The 19580-nt window shown below is 42.1% G+C and overlaps 1 protein-coding gene across 1 annotated transcript in view; it reads right to left on the bottom strand.

The window, feature by feature from the left end:
• Positions 1–221: 221 nt before the first annotated feature.
• PI4K2A (phosphatidylinositol 4-kinase type 2 alpha) overlaps positions 222–19580 on the bottom strand; it is a 33188-nt gene continuing 13829 nt past the window's right edge. The window contains exons 4-9 of the mRNA XM_043597159.1: positions 19384–19537; positions 12114–12175; positions 10065–10164; positions 9204–9337; positions 8644–8703; positions 222–2706 (exon numbers count right to left, since the gene is read on the bottom strand). Coding sequence (XP_043453094.1) covers positions 2545–2706; positions 8644–8703; positions 9204–9337; positions 10065–10164; positions 12114–12175; positions 19384–19537 — 672 coding nt within the window. The 3' untranslated portion in view covers positions 222–2544. The remainder of the gene's footprint in view (positions 2707–8643; positions 8704–9203; positions 9338–10064; positions 10165–12113; positions 12176–19383; positions 19538–19580) is intronic.

The raw sequence follows: 19580 nt of genomic DNA, 5'->3' as shown, positions 1-19580 counted from the left end.
AATAGCTTCAATTCACACCAGTGTAGGGTCAGGTCAGGTTTTGGTGTCAAATGAGTCAATGAAAATATTTCTGGTTTTTAGAGCACTGGGACCTTGGAAATGAGGACCTGTATAACTTTGGGGCTGTATCTCAGCGATTCCATGGAAACACATGGTTCTTTGTCCTTAAAACTGCATTCTACCTTGTCTTCCTTTCACCCAAGAAAACTAGACAAAAAAGGTCAGAATTGGACTTGTTATTCATACATTTGCATTGATTTAAATACATTACATACAAGTTCTACAGTGCGTTGGAAGAACACAGGCAGCAGTACTCTCCCAGCCCGGCCTCTCCTCCCTGACACGGGGACAGGGCCTGCGGCTGACAGAGGGCCCGGCTGTTCTGTGAGTGCCGCCCAGAAGCCTGCCCTGGCACTTTGAGGCTCCTGGCTCTCCCTAGTCCACATTCAAGGCAACCTGAGTCCAGGCTTCAAGGAGAATGGAAACATGCCAGGAAAGGATGGCCCACGTTCCCGCCTGCCAGGACTGGGGCCAGCCCCCTCGTACGTTGGACTCGATTTCCTTCTCATCACAGAGCTGGTCTAGATGAGGGCGATGTGCAGAGCTACTTGCACAGGCTGGCTTCCCCCAGCCTCCTCTAAGACAGCTTAGGCTCTCTCGACGCCCAGGTGGGAAGCTTTACCGACAGGTTTGTGGAGAGAGATCTTTGGAGAGCTAAGCACACCTGGGTCCCTTCTGGCCTCTGGGAGCCCTGCTGCTCCTACAGTCTGGGGGCAGGCACTGTCACAAACATGGTCCCCAAGGTTAGATTCCAGGCCAGCTGAATGAGATTGTCAGGGTCAGGAGCTGTGCCTTTGTCCACAGGGCATGCGTACCCAGCTCCCAGAGACTCCTCCTGTCAGCTGGGGGGGCCCCCGGCATAAGCTGGCCCCTGGGGGCTAGGATGCAAAGGGACCATCTTGGCCCAGCTGACGAGAGGGCTGCACATCTCTGCTCTGCCTGCTGGGCAGTGGGAGCTGGGCAAGCAGAGGGCACGCAGCCATAGTCCTCGCTCCCTTTCTTTGGTTGTTTTTCAAACCTTCAAGATCGTTTCTTTCCAAGACTGATTGACCAATCGCAGGGTGCCAGAATCTTGAAGTGTCCAGTAGCACAGAACTGCCCCTTAGCCACAGATGGCACCCTCTCTACTCTCTCCTGAGGCCATTCTTTGCTTTGGTGTAGAAAGGGCTCGGACACCTGGCAAGGGGGACAGCTGAGGGAAAAGAGACAGGGAAGCAGGAAGATGCACATTGAACTGGGCAGGCTTTAGGGGACAGTTTGAAGGCCCTTCTCCTTTGGGCCCTGCCTTTCTCTCAAGAAGCCATGGAAAAATTGGCCTAGAACAAGAAGTCAGGGAGCAAAGGGAAGCTGCCGACTAGGAAGAGAATATGAGTCCCATTACCTCCGCCAAGCAGCAGCAGTGGTAGCATAAAAAGAAGTCCAGGGACCTAATATCCTGTCCTCCTATGAGCTGAGATGCATCCCAGAATCCTCACTGAGACCCACTCCAGAACCCAAAACTGAACCCCCTGAGGGAAAAGTGTCGAGAAAAAAAAATATCTGAAACAATAGAAACAAATAAGAGGACCGGGGTGTCTGTCACCAAGACTGGGGAAGCAAGGCTGGGATGTTTGCCCACAGACCAGTTACGGCCCCCAGCATGTACTCAGGCCAAATGGATGGCTTGTGCATACTGGGGGAGCCGCTTCTGCCCTCTTGCCTTTGCCTGAATGACGGGCAAACTGCAAGCCTGGACTAGAGACACTGTGTCCCTAGAAGGGCAGAGAGCAGAGCCAATCTCTACAATCATATGCACAACCACTAAGAGTTCTGGAGCAAAAGTGTCCCCGCTGCGAGAACTGGGTTGGGAGGCTTTCAGTCACCCTATTGCACTGGTGGGAGAAGGGGAAGAAAACTTGGCAAAAACCCAAAGGAAAGGTGTGGCTTCTGTCTGTCCCAACTGGTGAGTCACCCAGTTGCCCTCTGAATCACCCAGCTGCCTTGGTCCACGGGAGTAAGGAACTGTGAGGCACCTGAGCATCTGGGTCCATGCAAATTTAGGTCTGGATCAGAGGTTTCTGACCTGAGAGGATCTGGGAATCTGCCTCGGTTTTGCTACTAATATTTAAATGTGTATTTGTCTGTCTGTTTTCTGATGCAGAATATAATGAGGAATTGCCACAGAGCAGGGTGTCAGGGAGGGAAGGGAATTTCCCAGCCTGCCCCAGGGGATGCTGGAAGGGAGCTGCTCCTTCCCGGGCATCTGGACTACCTGCACAGAGGCTCCAGCCCTCCCTAGCACTCAGAAGGGCCCACAGGCACACACTGTCCCTCTGATTGTGCTTCTCCCTGTGCTTGGGAAAGCCCTGAGGGGGGTGACGAGCAGAGAAGAAGGGCTCTCAAGGGCACTGCTCTCCACCGGCTTCTCGGGCTTTTCCTGCAACCCACCCCCAGGCTTCCTCCCAGCCCGAGTCTCGAACAGTAGGTCTCTGTCTGACTCTCGGGCTACCACCATGAAAAGAAGGGCTTCCGACTCTGAAAGCTCTGTGTGTAGGACTCGCTAGAAGACCGCTGGTGGGAACGGGCCGTCTCGACAATCACGGGTGGCATCTGGACAAGGTGCAGGGGACTCTTGTTGTCTTTCAGGGCCTGGGTCAGATTTAGGATCTGCAGTAGGAAAAATAAGATCAGTGAGGAAAAGACCAAGGCATCCTGGTCTGCCTCTGAAGGGAGACCTGCTGATAGAGTGCTCCCATAAATCAATACAAAAATAAACAACACACAAATGAAAAACTATACACCTAGGGTATTTCCAGAAGTAGGAATATAAACGGGCAAAATACGAAAAATGGAAACCTCTCCAGTCATTTAAAAAATACAAATTAAAACAAAAACCTCCCATTTTTTCCCCTTCCCATTAGTAAGGATACAGAAGAAGATGCCTCAGAGGTGGGGACAGTTCAGAGCCAAGCTGTGGGGCTGGACCCTGGGCCAGTTTTTCAGAAAGGCAAGCAGACGATAAAGGCTTATAAGTGAACAGGCCCTCTGACTCAGCAATTCCACTTTTAGGAACTAAAGAAACAATCATGGATAGGCACAAAACACTTAGTTTCAACTAATACAGTGCAGTATTGTTTTTAGCGGTAAAAATGGTATAAATGCCTCAGAGTATGGGAACAGTTAATAATGTAAGGGCTAAGAAACAGCAATTAAAAGATAAGATTTTATTGCCATGGAAAGCTGATCACAATGTCATTAGATAGCAAAGGACAGAGACAGGAGCCAGTATTATGATGTAAAGACTCTACCTTCATTTTCTAAAATTCTATCTACCTATCTGCAGAGAAAAAAATTCTGGAACTTGGCACTGATTATCTCTGGGTCAAGGAATTATAGGTGATTTTTATTTGTTCATGGTTGTTTATACTTATTTTCTGATTTTCCTACAAAGACCATATATTTGGGAAAAAGCCAACATTTCAGTTGGCTTCTCCCTCTACTGCTATCTTTTTTTTTTTTTTAAGGTTACTTATTTATTTTGAGGGAGACAGAGCACGAGCAGGAGAGGGGCAGAGGGAGAGAGAGAGAGAATCCCCAGCAGGCTCCGCACTGTCAGCGCAGAGCCCAACATGAGGCTCAATCTCACAAACCATGAGATCATGACCTGAGCCAAGATCAAGAGTCAGGTGCTTAACTGACTGAGCCCCCAGGCACCCCTAATGCTGTCTCTTTATCATCGTTTTTGTGAGTCTTTTTGAGTAAAATTTTTACTTTGGAATAACTTTAGACTTACAGAAAAGTTACAAAGATAGTACAGAGAGTTCCTGTACACCATTTACCAGTTTTTCCTAATGTTAAATTTTTATAGAACTATGGCACATTTACCAAAACTAAGAAATTAACAGTGGAACATTACTATTAACCAAACGCCAGACTCAATTTGGATTTCATTAGCTTTTCCAGTACACTTCTTTTTTGATTTCAGGATCCCATTCAGGATACAACATAGCTCTTTACCAACTTTAGTCTGTTTTTTACAGATATTTCAGAAATGTGTCCATGGGGACACGTTTGCCAAAATTAGAATCACCACCATCTATCTTCTCTGATAGGAGAGTACAAAAGTGGAAGTAGTCTGATGATAGCCTGCTTGCTTGCTTGCTTTCTAAAACAGTTTCTTTTTTTTTATGTTTTTATTTATTTGTTTGTTTGTTTAATATTTGAGAGAAAGAGAGAGAGACAGAGTGTGAGCAGGGGAGAGGCAGAGAGATGGAGATGGAATCGGAAGCAGGCTCCAGGCTGTGAGCTGTCAGCACAGAGCCCGATGCAGGGCTCGAACTCGCGAGCAGTGAGATCATGACTTGTGCCGAAGTGGCTTAACCAACTGAGCCACTCAGGTGCCCCAGTTTCTTTTCTTTTTTCTTTTTTTTTTTTTTTAAGATTTTATTTATGGGGCGCCTGGGTGGCTCAGTTGGTCAAGTGACTGACTCTTGATTTCCGCTCAGGTCCTGATCTTACAGTGCATGAGTTTGAGCCCTGCATCAGGCTCTGCACTGACAGCGCAGAGACTGCTTAGGATTCTCTTTCTCTCGGTCCCTCCCCTGCTCACACACTCTCTCTCAAGGTAAGTAAATCTTAAAAAAAAAATGTTTTTAAGATTTTTTAAATTTATTTTTAAGATTTTATTTAAGTTTATTCTGAGAAGAGAGGGGGGTGGGAGAGGGTGGGGCAGAGAGAGAGAGAGAAAGAAAGAAAGAGAGAGAGAGAGAGAGGAGAGAGAGAGAGAGAGAAAGAGAGAGAGAGAGAGAGAGAGAGACAGAGAGAGAGAGAGAATCCCAAGCAGGCTCCACCTTGCCAGCACAGAGCCCAGAGTGGGGCTTGAACTCACAAACTATGAGATCATGACCTGAGCTCAAATCAAGACTCAGACGCAAAAAAAAAAAAAAAAAAAAATCAGACACTCAACCGACCGAGCCACCCAGAAGCCCCTTAAGATTTTATTTTTAAGAGGCGCCTGGGTGGCTCATTGGGTTAAGCATCCGACTTCAGCTCAGGTCATGATCTCACGGTTTGTGAGTTTGAGTCCCGTGTCAGGCTCTGTGCTAACAGCTCAGAGCCTGGAGCCTACTTCGGATTCTGTGTCTCCCTTTCTCCCCCTCCCTGCTCACACTCTGTCTCTCTCTGTCTCTCAAAAATGAATAAACATTAAAAACAAATTAAAAAAAAAAGCTTTTATTTTTAAGTATGGGGCATCTGGGTGGCTCAGTCAGTTGACGGCCCAACTCTTGATTTCAACTCAGGTCACCATCCCAGGGTAGTGCGATGAAGCCCCGCATTGGGCTCTATGCTGAGCACGGAGCCTGCTTGAGATTCTCTCTCTCTCCCTCTGCCAATCTCCCCTGCTCACACACTGTCTCTTTAAAAAGTTAAACAAATAAAAAGATTTTATTTTAAATAATCTCTGTAACCAATATGGGGCTTGAACTCACAACCCCGAGATCAAGAGTCACACGTTCTACTAACTGAGCCAGCCAGGCACCCCTATGATAGCCTTCTTTAAACCGCCAGATATCGAAGATTTTCATGGCCAGGCCACAGACAGAGGGGAGGGTAAGAAAGGCTGGACCCTCAAATCACAGAGACACACGGCCTTTAAGCCACAAATATCCCTGGCCTGCAAACGCTGCCCATGAAGAGGCAGAGATACACCTGAAACAGAGGTGAGAAGTCAGAAGTGGATCCTATCTGTAATTAATTCTGTTTTACTTCATTGTTTTAGTATCTGTCAGCATCCTCCACTGCTTCAAAGAGCCTTGAGCACAAACTCTGGGTAGAGAATGAAAAGGAGTTTCAAATGGAATTGGAGTGAATTATGCAGGAAACCACCCAACTTAAGAGGCAGGATTTTTTTTTTAAGTTTCTTTACTTTATTTGGGGAGGGAGGGGCAGAGAGAGATGGAGAGAGAATCCCAAGCAGACTCCATGCTGTCAGCACAGAGCCCAATGAGGGGCTCGAACCCATGAACCATGAGATCATGACCTGAACCGAAATCAAGAGTTGGACACTTAACTCACAGAGCCATCCAGGCGCCCCAAGAGACAGAGAATTTTAAACCTGCCCTGGCTGGTTCTTCCTGTGCTTCCCCTATTATTCTCTGGGTTACAAGCTGCCTTTTATGCATGCTGAAGTTATTTGGGGTAAAATGTCAAATTATCTACAGCTTACTTTCAAAAGATTTGGCCAAAAATAGAATGTATCAATCTATCTATCTAGAGAGAGACAAATTATACAGTTATATTAAAGAGAGAAATTAGCTACATTTGTAGAGATAGATATTCCTCAGATAGATAACCTATAGAGATACAAGCAAATAGATACGGAGATAAAGCAAGCATGGCTAACTATAATAACCGGTGAATCTAGGAGAAGATCCTATTTTACTAAGGTTTGAAATTCTTCAAATTAAAAAGCTGACAGGAAATTGATAGCACATATTCTGTAGCACATAAAGCTAAAGGATAAAATCTTTGAAAGTGCCATTTAAAGAGACTTTCCCTCAGACCCCGCAGTAGATCTAACATCTGGTGCAAAGTCTTTGAGTAACAACTGGCATCCAACTCCAGCTCTCTGGAAGGTCTTTACTCTTCCCCTTTGGCCGAGGGCCCTCATATAGGCACTCTGTGATTACAGTTCAGGTACGGAAAGGGTTGTGACCTCCTTTCCCTGTGGTATGTCAGATTTCTGCAAGGTGGCGGCTCGTCTTGCCTCGTTGTGTGTGACTGGTAAGCAAGTAAGGATGTGACCGATATATTGGCCACCTACCTGCTGAAATGAGCTGGATGCTCATGGAAACTTACAGTGTTGAGAGGGAGGCACTCTAAGTCGTAAGAGGCCAAAAGGCCCTCAAAGGATATTAAGGGCACAAGACAGAGAGAAAGATAAAATTGTACTCTCCCACCCCACCCCCCCTTTTGCCACTCTAGATAATGGCCCTGACCGATATGATGAGAGGAGGGTTGCTATGGTTTTGGCAAGGGACTGAGCTGGAAAGGGATTAGAGAAGATAGTATAATAGGGACAGAGGCACAGCCTACACAAGGTTGAGAAGTTCATTCCTTTATGCTGAGTTCCATAATACCACAGTACATCATGTGGCTTTTAAGGTCTCCAAAAATTCTGCCAGCTTAACTGGGCCCTTACATTATTTGGGAAATGGGGGAAGACCACGTCACGGGTATTCAGGCAGCTATAATAACTGCAGCTCTTGAAACCTCTGTACATCCCACTTCCAAGGAAACATGAACTCAGTAAGCCCAAGAGTTGCTCTCACAAGAAGCCTTTACCTAAATGGTAGGTAGAGGTAAATGCATAATTATGACTGGAAAGACCTTCTTGACCTTTAAAGATGTGAGAACCTACCTTTTCTGCACACGAAATCATAATCAAAACCGCTAATACATATTGATTACTTCAATACACCACGTACTACTCTAAACCATAGATCTCATAATAACCCTATGAGATAGGAGCTATTATTAACCCCATGTTACATATGGACACACTAAAAGGAGGAGAGATTAAACAACTTCTCCAAGACCTCACCAATAAATGACAGAGCCAATAAATGACAGAGCCAGGATTCAAACACAAGCACTGTGTCCACTAAGTCATCCCACTAGGCCATCCCGGATGTCTTTAAGACTTTAAAGTTGGGGCGCCTGGGCAGCTTGGTTGGTTGAGCATCTGACTCTTGATATTCGCTCAGGTCATGGTTCGTGGGTTTGAGTCCCAAGTTGGGTTCTGCGCTGGGCATGGAGACTACTTGGGATCCTCTCTCTCCCTCTGCCTCTCTGCCCCACTTACACTCTCTCTGTCCTCCCAAAAATAAATAAACATTAAAAAGAAAGAAAGAAAATATCAAAGTGATAAGCAGAATGTCAGTGCTCTACAGAGCTTTAAAACAATTTTTCAGGCACAGTCTTTACTTTTGAAGATCAACAATGAATGCCCTAGGGGTTTCCTTAGCTCTCTTTGAAGGTAAAGTGGAGAAAGAAGAAATAATACAACTTATAATGATAACAAAAATTATAACCACGATCAATATATGAGTGCTAACCCTAGGTAATTATTTTTACTGAACACTTATATGCATTTATCTTATGTAATCCTCTGGCCAACTCTGCAAGGAATTATTATTGTCACATTTTATAAACAAGGAAACCGAGGCTCTGGCCCAAGGCCACAGGGGTTGTAAGTAGTGAAGAAGTCAGACTCCAGAGGCTGGCTCTTAACCACCAAGGCCTATGGCCTGCCTTGAGCAACTTGAAGACAGGGGCCGCTGGGTAAATTTACCAATGAACTAGCCAGCAACAGGCACAGAGCTGAGCTCATAATAAATGCCTCACCAAGCACTGGACACCGTGGAAGAAGTGGGAGATTTGAAAGGGCTACCTTTCCTCACCCAAGTGCTAAGTCAGAGTCACAAATATGTACGGCATAGACTAAAAGGGTGTAAAACACAAGCTTTACATTTACTCAGCATGAACATATAACCCTCCCGGAGAGAGTCCAGGGATGACAACAGGAGGAAGTCCCAGGCTTACCTGTCCTCGCATGACAGCAATCTGCTTATGGAACTGGCCCCTGTCGAAACCAGGATCTTTCTGCAAAAGGGCAGGAGACGGAACCTGCGTGAATCTCTCAGAAGAACCCACTTTCTTCCCCCAATTAAAAACTTTCTAGTAAAGAAAACTTACATGAGGTTTATGAGGCTTAGTGAAGTTAACTACCACCCTAAGAACTCTCTGTTTCACGGGTGAGGAAAGAAACAACAAGTGAATATCTTGTCCCGAGTCTCATTATGAACTGTGTAGAATTCCGGCCTCTAGTGCTCCATTGGAAAAGGCGAGCTCTACAGATACACTGCAGCCCCGTGACACGCAAGACAAACCCATGTTGATTCATCACGGCTGTCAATTTTTTTCAAACCAACCCGAACTAGGTCTTGATGCCCACATGTGGGAATTTTGTTTGCTCTTCATTGGCCGACACAAGTCAGAAGAGTGTTAGCCATTCTCTCTTGGCTTGTATCAGGACCCGTTAGAAAAGCCATTAGAAATTCCTTCTTCCATATAGTTACAAGGTTGAGGTTCCCAGGGCTAACCTTGAAGAGTTCATATAGGTCCTCCTCCAAGTCCTTGACGAAGTTAGGGTCCGATATCTTTGGAAGAATCAGATCTTTGATCTCCTGAGAGAACGGGACTTTTGCCTGGGGCAACCAGGCCCAGTAAAAGGGATCTGAAAAGAAGAAAAGCAAAAAACAAAGCTGCCCATCTCTGTCCTCCACCTATCAGAGCACTTCCAAAGGTAGAACAGCCCTCTTACTTGACATAGGACAGAAAAGAAATGTTACCAGGGCTGTTAATCCTAAAGCCTAAAGAGTAAGCAAGGAATTAGGATTCAAACCCAGGACTGCCAAATCCCAGAGCTTGTGCTCTTTCCCAGACATCACAAGACCTTCTAGTTACTTCTAGTTATCTACCAACGAGACATTGAGATCGGCCTTCTGAAAAGACACACTGGTACTGCAAAGGGGCTAGTGACCCTCTACTTGTATCTCCCTTTCTTTTTCTAAGAGTTTCTCAGTTATTAGCAGGGCAGGGGCTGGCTTCGAGGATGTCACCAAGGAAGACAGAAAACATTGACGATAGCTTATATTTAGAAACACAAATAGAATAAATCATAATAAGATAGTCCTCAGAAAAAATGAGAAAAATGCAAAGCACAGATGAGAAAATTCAACTCTGTGCTTCTAACAGGACTAATGTCAGGCAAAAATGACAAGAGTAGCTTGCGTTTTGCAGTACTTGCCCCATGTGTCAGCTACTGTGCTAAATGCATGAGCTGCGTCATTCTACAAATTCTTAGAACAATCCTGTGGTAGAGGTATTATTATCTTCACCCCATAGATGAAAAAATTGAGAAGAGCAAGAAAAAGCCAGACCACAATGGTCTTGAGACTTACATGCCCTCCAGGAGTCAGGGTGTTTCAGAGGGAAAGCCAGCCCATTGTCGATAGCAGCCACCTTGATAACAGGCTCCTTCACCACCACCCAGTCTGTGTCCTGAAGAACAAGGGAAGACAAAATACTTAGGGTCCCACCTGTCTCAGGCCCTTTAAAGTAGTAGCAAAGTAGCCCAACCCAACCCCCTCAGGCACCAATCCTTATTCAACCTCTGAACTGGCTTCCATAGTTACCTGAGCTTAGTACATTTATGGCACCTCTGACTTGATTATTTAAGGTTCTCAGAGTTCCTTATCTAAGAAAAGGTACACTTCCCCAAGAGTTGCCACAGCCCTCCTTAAGAAGGAAACTGACAATAACAAAAGGTAACTCTAAGCCTTTCTTCCTAGGAAAAGGCAGTGAGAGTCCTGAGAGTATGAAAAGGAAAAAGAAAAATCAAATTCAGCCAGCCAAGATCCTTTTCTGTAGACCTGGACCAGATGCTACCACATTTTCCCATGAGATAAGAGGACCATGGAAGATAACAGTTGGTTACTCTTGCACAAGAGAGTTTCTTGCCATTTCAGGGACAGGTGAAAAGGAAAAGGACAAGAGCTGAATGCAAAGAGTGGGGCGGGCTACCTATGATGGCCTGTCAGACACTCCCATGACTGTCTACCTGGCTCCATGCCTCAGGCTCACAGGTGCCATCACAGAAACAGGGATTGTGGGTCCAGGATACTGGCATCAGAATCCCCTAAGGTACCTTATTAAAAGTGCGGAAGCCTAAGTTTTACTCCAGACCTAGTGGGGGAAAGCCTTGAAGAATCTGTGCTATTTTTAATAAGGCTTCCAGGTAATTCTGATATGTACAAAATATGAAAACCACCATTAGAGAAGAAAGTAAAAACACTATGAGGATGTGTTAACTAACCTTGCTGTGGTAAATAAACATTTTGCAAAATATACATTCATCAAATCACTACGTCGTACATCTTAAACCTGTACAATGTTATATGTCAATTATAGTAAAAGCTAGACAGGGGCGCCTGGGTGGCTCAGTCGGTTAAGCATCCAACTTCAGCTCAGGTCACGATCTCGCGGTCCGCGAGTTTGAGCCCCGCGTCAGGCTCTGGGCTGATGGCTCAGAGCCTGGAGCCTGCTTCCGATTCTGTGTCTCCCTCTCTCTCTGCCCCTCCCCCGTTCATGCTGTGTCTCTCTCTGTGTCGAAAATAAATAAACGTTAAAAAAATAAAATAAAATAAAAAAATAAAAGCTAGACAAAAAAACTACTATAAGGATAGAAGTCAACCTCATTCTCCCATTCCACTAATTTTTTTTTTTTTAATGTGCAGCCTGAGCAGGACTAGAAAAGCATGGTAGAATATGAAAGCAATGAGAGAGTAAGGGAAATTGCAGGAAGCAGCTTTTTCTAAACTGATGGTTCTGTGGAATTATGGTCTATTGTGAGAAAAGTATTCTAAAAAAGTTTAGAAATCATGGGCCAAACAAAATTAAATAGGTTCATTTAATGGACTACTTCTCAGACCTTTACTACACTACTATGCAATGTGAATCTCCAAGAAAAGCATAAAGTATGTAATATATTCCAAACTTATTTCAAATTTTCTTCTACCTCTATTAACATTATTCAATAGGATATTCCTTAAAAAACAGATTGAGAGGGGTGCCTGGGTGGCTCAGTCAGTTAAGCATCTGACTTTGGCTCAGGTCATGATCTCACAATTCATGGGTTTGAGCTGCACATCGGACTCTGTGCTGACAGCTCAGAGCCTGGAGCCTGCTTCAGATTCTGTCTGTCTGTCTTTCTCTCTCTCTGCCCCTCCCCCCTCACACTCTCTCAAAAATGAATAAACATTAAAAAAAATTTAAATAAAAAAAAACAGATTGAGAAAATCTCTATCAAATATTAACCTATCAATTTTAAATACATGTGCTATCCTGATTCTTCTCAACTTATATGGCCTAATTTCTGATTATTATATGCTTCTACATTATGCATATACACTACCTCATCCTCTTCTTCAAGACATAGATCAACCTCTTACCCGAGAGCTAGAACTATCCATTGGACAGTCATATTTAATCAGCCAGTTGTCATTGCCTCGATCTGTGAACAGAAACATGATGTTAGAAAAAACTGGGGTGATTTTCACTTTCAGTAATAATGGACTATATATTTTGGACACTTGGACCAATCATTCTACTGAGAACAACTAGAAAACATTGATAAAGTATTTTTATTTTTTTAATTTTTATTTTGTAGAGTGTGTGAGCAGGGGAAGGGGGCAGAGGGGGAGAGAGGGAGAGAGGGAGAGAGGGGGAGGGGGGAGAGGGGGAGAGGGAGAAAGGAAAGGAAAGGAAAGGAAAGGAAAGGAAAGGAAAGGAAAGGAAAGAAGGAAGGAAGGAAGGAAGGAAGGAAGGAAGGAAGGAAGGAAGGAAGGAAGGAAGAAAGAAAGAAAGAAAGAAAGAAAGAAAGAAAGAAAGAAAGAAAGAAAGAAAAGAAAGAAAGAAAGAATGAATGAATTTTAAGCAGGCACCATGTTAGGTGTGGACACAGGGCTCAATCCCACGACCTTGGGACCATGACGCAAGCCGAAATCAAGAGTCAGATGCTCAACCAACTAAGATACCCAGGCGTCCCAATAAAATATTTTTAGATCTCTTTAAGATATCAGAGGTTTGAATAAGTCCATTAAGAGTTAAAATGTCAAGATCTGGGAGAGAAAGGAAATTCAGACAGAAGAGTCTAGCATTTGTGGCTTCTTTTCTCCTAGAGCACCTGCTGATTTGGGAGGAGGTGGCTAAGAGGTTGAGAGGTAGAAGAACAGTGTTCTAATAGTCTTGTGAAGCTAGGGAGAAAAAATCATAGTCCAGTGACTGATACAGGGAGGAGACCCTCATAAATCACCCATGCTTTGGGTTGAAACCTGAAGGACTACACCTTGGAACTAAGCAGAGTTTCCCTTTAATACCTGAAATTAAAGTGAATCTGGATTGCTGGTACCCTTAGCTGCTTGCCAAAACAAATATCATCTTCTACACAGATGCACTACACATCTTCTACTACTTTCTGCATCCTAGGCCTCCAAATATTTTCACCATTTTTGATATATAATATCTGACAATCAAAATAACTAGGTAAAGAGACAGGATGACATGGCTAAAAACAAAGGAAACAGAAAATTAAAACAAACCTAGAGGGGCTCCAAACAATGAAGATACAGACTCTTAAATATTTAACATAAAATCCTTACTATTTAAGAAGATAAAAGGCAAGATTAATAATATTAGTAGAAAACAAGACCATAAAAAAGAATCAAATAGAAATTCAAGAACTGAAAAATATGGTTACCAAATTGAGAACTCAATAGATGAGTTTACCATTAGACTGTGCCAAAGACAGAAGTAATGATCTGAAAGACGGGTCATAAGAAAAGAGCAAAACAAAGCACCCAGGAAAAATGTGTTTCTAACATGTGACTGGATTCTCAGAAGGAGTGGAGGAAAAAAATGGGCAGAAATAATTATTTAAAGAGAGAATAGCTGAGAATCTTCCAAAAGTGACAAAAGGTCAAACTGTTGATTCAAGGAAAACTGAATCCCTAATAGGATAAATACAAATAAAACTATACCAAGCATATTGTAGTAAAAATTTTGAAAACCAATTACAGGGGACATCTCACAAAGAGCTAGAGAAAAAGAGAGATTACCTTCAAATAAACAGCAATAATACAAGGACAAGTGACTTCTCCACAGAAATCATGGCAGTAAGACGACAATGGAATATTTGTTGTTGTTGTTGTTTTTTTTTAATTTTTTTTTTTTCAACGTTTATTTATTTTTGGGACAGAGAGAGACAGAGCATGAACGGGGGAGGGGCAGAGAGAGAGGGAGACACAGAATCGGAAGCAGGCTCCAGGCTCTGAGCCGTCAGCCCAGAGCCTGACGCGGGGCCCGAACTCCCGGACCGCGAGATCGTGACCTGGCTGAAGTCGGACGCCCAACCGACTGCGCCACCCAGGCGCCCCTATTTTTTTAACTACTGAAAGAAAATAGCTGCCAATCCCAAATTCTATACCCAGCAAAAATAGCCTTCAAAAAATGAAGGTGAAATGACATTTTCAGACAAACAAAACCAAAATTCATCACCAGCAGACTATTGCTAAAATATTCTCTAAGTCAAAAGAAAATTATCCCAAATAGAACCTTGGAGATACAGGAAGATTTAAAGAACAATAAAATGGGTAAATATATTAGTAAATCTAGATAAATATTATTAGTTTTGTTGGAGCGTAATAGTATTTTTTTAAAAGAGTTGTCTTTTAGACACATACTGAAATAATTAGGAATAAATTTATACCTGAAATTACCTTAAAATAATAAAAGAAGGTAACTAAATGGAAGTGTGAGTGGGACAGGATTAGTCATGGACCAATGATTGTTAAGGCCGGAATAACCAGTTCATGCAGGTTCACTATTCTGCTTATTTGTATATGCTCAAAAGTCTCCAATTATATTAATAACAGTAATAATAATGACAATACCATCTTAATAGTTTTATAGAAATGTGGTTTTACATATGCACATACATGCAGACACATACACATATATATGCATATATGATTAAAACATATGACATTTATAGTATAAAAGTCTGGAGATAGGTAAATGAAGCTAAGGGTTTCTACCAATTAGTATTAGATTTTGGGAAATCAAGGATTCACATGGTAATCTTTAGAGTAACCACCAAAAAAAAAAAAGAAAAGAAAAAAAAGAAAAGAGTATACAGCTTCTGAGCTAAAAGAGGGGAGAAATGAAATAAGTACAAAATAATTTAAAAGAAAGCAAGAAAGAGGGGGAAAAAAGATCAGTGGAAGAAGGGGAAGAAAAAAAAGATAGGCACAAACATAGAAAGCACATAAGATGGTAGATTTTCATCTATATGTACATTATACATAAACTAAATGTTCTAAAACTAAAATGTAACAATTGTTTCACTGAATGAATAAAACTGATAAACTTTTAGCTATTTAGATTAAGAAAAAAATATACAAGACTGAAATTGCTAAAATCAGAAACAAAAGTAGGGACATTACTACCAATTCTACCAAAATAAGGATTGTAAGTGAGTACTATAATAGGGGAGCCTGGATGGCTTAGTCAGTTAAATGTCAGACTCTTGATTTTGGCTCAGGTCATGATCTCAAGGTCATGAGATAGAGCCCCACATGGGACTCTGCATTAGGTATGGAGCCTGCTTAAGATTCTCTACCTCTCCCTCTACCCCTCCCCATTACGCTCTTTCTAAATTAAAAAGAGAGAGAGAGAACTATAGGAAACTGTATGCCAACAAATTGGAAAACCTAGATGAAATGGACAAATTCCTAGAAACGCAAAATCTACCAAGACTACATCATGCAGAAGTAGAATATCAGAATAGACCTATAACCAGTAAGGAGACTGAATCTGTAACCAAAAGTCTCCTGACAAACAATAGCCCTGGACCTGATGGCTTCATTGGTAAAGTCTACCAAACACTTAAAGAAGAACTAACACCAATTCTCCTCAAAATTTTCAAAAATTTGAAGAGGAGGCAACATTCTAAACTCATTCTATGAAACCAGCCTTACCTTGATACCAACACCCAACAAAGATACTACAAGAAAACTGCAGACCACTATCTCTTACAAATATTGATGCAAAAATCCTCAACAGAATACTAGCAAACTGAAATCAGCAACATTATTAGAAAGATTTTATACCATGACCAAGTGGGTTTTATTGCTGGAAAGTAAATATGGTTCAACATATGAAAATTGATCAGTGTGATATACCACATTAACAGAATGAAGGATAAAAATCACACATGATCATCTCAACTGATGCAGAAAAAGCATTTGACAAAATTCAATATCTTTTCATAATAAAAACACTTAAAATGGAATAGAAGAAAACTATCTCAATATAAGTCATAAATGAAAAGCTCACAGCAAACATCATACTCAATGGTAAAAGACTAAAAGCTTTTTCTCTAAGATCTAGACAAGGCAAGGATGCCCACTTTCAACATTTCTGTCCAACACAATACTGGAAGACCACAGTAATTATGCAAGAAAAAGAAATAAAAGGCATCCACATTTGAAAGAAAAGAGGTAAAATTATCTGCTTGCAGGTGATATGATGTTATATATAGAAAAGTCTAAAGATGACATACCAGAAAAACACCAGAACTAATAAGTAAACTCAGCAAAGTATCAGAATACAAAGTCAACACACAAAAATCATTTGCATTTCTATTTACCAACAATGAGCAATCCAAAAAAGCAAATTAAGAAAACAATTCCACTTAGCATCAAAAAGAATAAAATACTTAAGAATTAATTTAACCAAGGAGGTGAAAGAGTTGTATAATAAAAACTACAAGGGGCACCGGGATGCCCACTCTTGACTTGTGGCTCAGGTCATGATCTCATGGTTCATGGGTACGAGCCCTGTGACAGGCTCTGCACCGGCAGCTCGGGGCCTGCCTTGGGATTCTGTCTCCCTCTCTTTGCCACTTCCCCCACTTGCTCTCTCTCAAAAACAAAAAACAAAAAATAAAAAACAAAACTACAAATATTGCTGAAAGAAATTAAAGAAGACATAAATAAATGGAAAGACACCCCATGTTTATACACTGGAAGACTCAATATTGTTAAGATGTCAATATTATTCAAAGCAATCTAGAGATCTAAGGCAATTACTATCAAAATCCCAATGATGTTTTTTGCAGAGACAGAAAAACTCATCCTAAAATTCATATGGAATCTCAAGGGACCCCAAATAGACAAAGCAATCCAGAAAGAGAAGAACAAAGCTGGGGGACTCATACTTCCTCCAAAACTTTCAAGCTTACTATAAACTATGTTTATTACAAAAGTTACTACAAAGCTATAGTAAGTACTTAGTAAGTACAAAGTACTTACTGTCACAGTATTTTGTACTTAGTAAGTACAAAATAGTGTTGTACTTACTGTCACAGTATTTTGTACTTAGTAAGTACAAAATAGTGTAGTACTAGCATAAAGACAAACATATAGGTAAATTAAATAGATAAATGTAAAACAATAGATTCTAGACATAAACCTTTGCATATGTGATCAAATGGTTTTCAACAAGGGTGACAGGACCCTTCAGCAGGGAAAATCAGTCTTTTAAACAAATGGTGCTGGGGAAACTGGATATCCACACACAGAAAATGAAGTTGGACCCTTACCTCACATCATACACAAAAAATTAACTCAAAATTCATCCATAACCTAAATCTAAGACCAAAAACTATAAAATTCTTAAGACAAAAACATAAGACAAAAGCTTCATGGCATTAGATCTGGCAGTAATTTCCTACATATGACACCAAAGGCACAGACAAAAATTAAGAAATGGACAAACTGGACTTCATGAAAACTTTAAAATTAATTTCATTGAGGTGGCTCAGTTGGTTAAGTGTCTGACTCTTGATCTTGGCTCAGGTCATGATCTCATGGTTCGTGAGACTGAGCCCTGAGATGGGCTCTGCACTGATAGCACAGAGCCTACTTGGGATTCTCTCTCTCCCTCTCTCTCTGCCCCTTCTCCGCTTGTGCTCTGTCCCTCTCTCTCTCAAAATAAACAAACTTAAAAAAATAATTAAAAAAATAAAAATTAGTTGCATCAAAAGATTCTACCAACAGAATAAAAAGGCAACCCACAGAATGTGAGGAAATATTTGCAAGTCATGTATTTGAGATGGAATTAATGTCCAGGATATATAAAGAATTCCTACAACTCAACAACAAAAGAACCTGACTCAAAGATGGGTAAAGGACTTGAATAGTTATTTCTCCAAAGATATGCAAATGGCCAAAAAGTACATGAAAAGATGTTCACAACATCACTAATCATTAGGAAACGCAAATCAAAACTACAATGATATGCCACCTTATACCTATTAGGATGACTGTGATCTAAAAGCAAAAGGAGTGGTGTCTGGGTGGCTTAGTCGGTTAAGAGTCTGACTTCGGCTCAGGTCATGGTCTCACGGTTCGCAGGTTTGAGTGCCGGATGGGACTCTGTGCTGACAGCTCAGAGCCTGGAGCCTGCTTTGGGTTCTGTGTCTCCCTCTCTCTCTGCCCTTCCCCTGTTCATGCTCTGTCTCTCAAAAAAAATTAAATTAAATTAAATTAAATTAAATTAAATTAAATTAACAATTAACAATTAACAATTAAAAATAAATAAATAAAGATAAAAACAAAAGGAAACAAAACCCGGAAAATGACACAGTGATGAAGAGGTGGAGAAACTGGAACGCTGTCCAACACTGGAGGTAATGTAAAATGGTGCACTGGAATGGAAAGCAGTACGGCAGTTCCTCCAAAGACTAAGCATAGGTCGCTATACTTCAATTTAAAAAAAGTTAAACAGGGGCACCAGGGTGACTCAGCTGGTAGAGCATCTGACTCTGGATTTCAGCTCAGGTCATGATGTCACAGTCATGAGATTGAGCCCTGTGTCAGGCTCTGAGCTGGGCATGGAGCCTGCTTAAGATTCTCTCTCTCCCTCTCCCTCTGCGCCTCCCCCTCTTACACGTGTACACTCTCTCAAAAGAAAAAAAAAGGAGGAAAACTAAACAATTCAACAGAACTGCCATGTGATCCAGTAATTCCACTTCTGGGTATACATATAAAATAACTGAAAGTAGTGTCTCAAAGATATTTGTTCACCCACGTTCATAGCAGCATCATTCACAATAGCTAAAACATGGAAGCAACCCCAGTGTCCATCGATGGATAGATAAGCAAAATATGGTATAGGCACACAATGGAATATTATTCAGCCTTAAAAAGGAAAGAAATTCTGATGCATGCCGCAACATGAATGAACCTTAGGGGCATATGCTAAGTGAAATAAGTCAGTCACCAAATGACAACTACCATATAAGTCTACGCACATGAGCTACTTAAAGACAAAACTGTCCCACGATAGGTCTTGCTACTCTGAGCGACTAGGGATCAAGGACAAAAGTACTCTCGATGTTGCTTCGGAAGGGCCAATGTGTCTTCTGTCTGGAACTGGGAAACAGGCTAAGATAAAATGTACTACTGGCTCCAGGACTCATTACCTCTGATGACTGCACAACTGGACAAAGCGTGTCTTGGCAACCTATTTTCGAGGCCCTTCTGACTCACAGACAAACCTCATCCCGAGAAGGCACTCAGGTATGGAGCTCGGCAGGCCTCCAGGCCTCCCCGCGCCTCCCAGCCGTCTAGCACACCGGGACCGCCCACAGCTGCTCACCAGTGTTGCGGATGATGTAGTCCAGCACCACCAACCGCTCGAACTGCAGCAGTAGTTGCCGGTTAGTGTTCTCAGGGAGAGGTTCTGCTTCAAAACGCCGTAGCCAGTAGTCTGCGTCTTTGTAGCCTTCAACAAAGAGCTGGAATGAACCAACCTGCAGCCAAAGAGGAGGAATAAAGAGACTTCCCTGTGGCTCG

This window comes from Prionailurus bengalensis, chromosome D2 (genome assembly GCF_016509475.1).
Source record: "Prionailurus bengalensis isolate Pbe53 chromosome D2, Fcat_Pben_1.1_paternal_pri, whole genome shotgun sequence".
Classification (NCBI taxonomy): domain Eukaryota; kingdom Metazoa; phylum Chordata; class Mammalia; order Carnivora; family Felidae; genus Prionailurus; species Prionailurus bengalensis.
The sequence above is the reverse complement of the archived record's forward strand: the minus strand, read 5'-3'. Positions and strand labels throughout refer to the sequence as shown.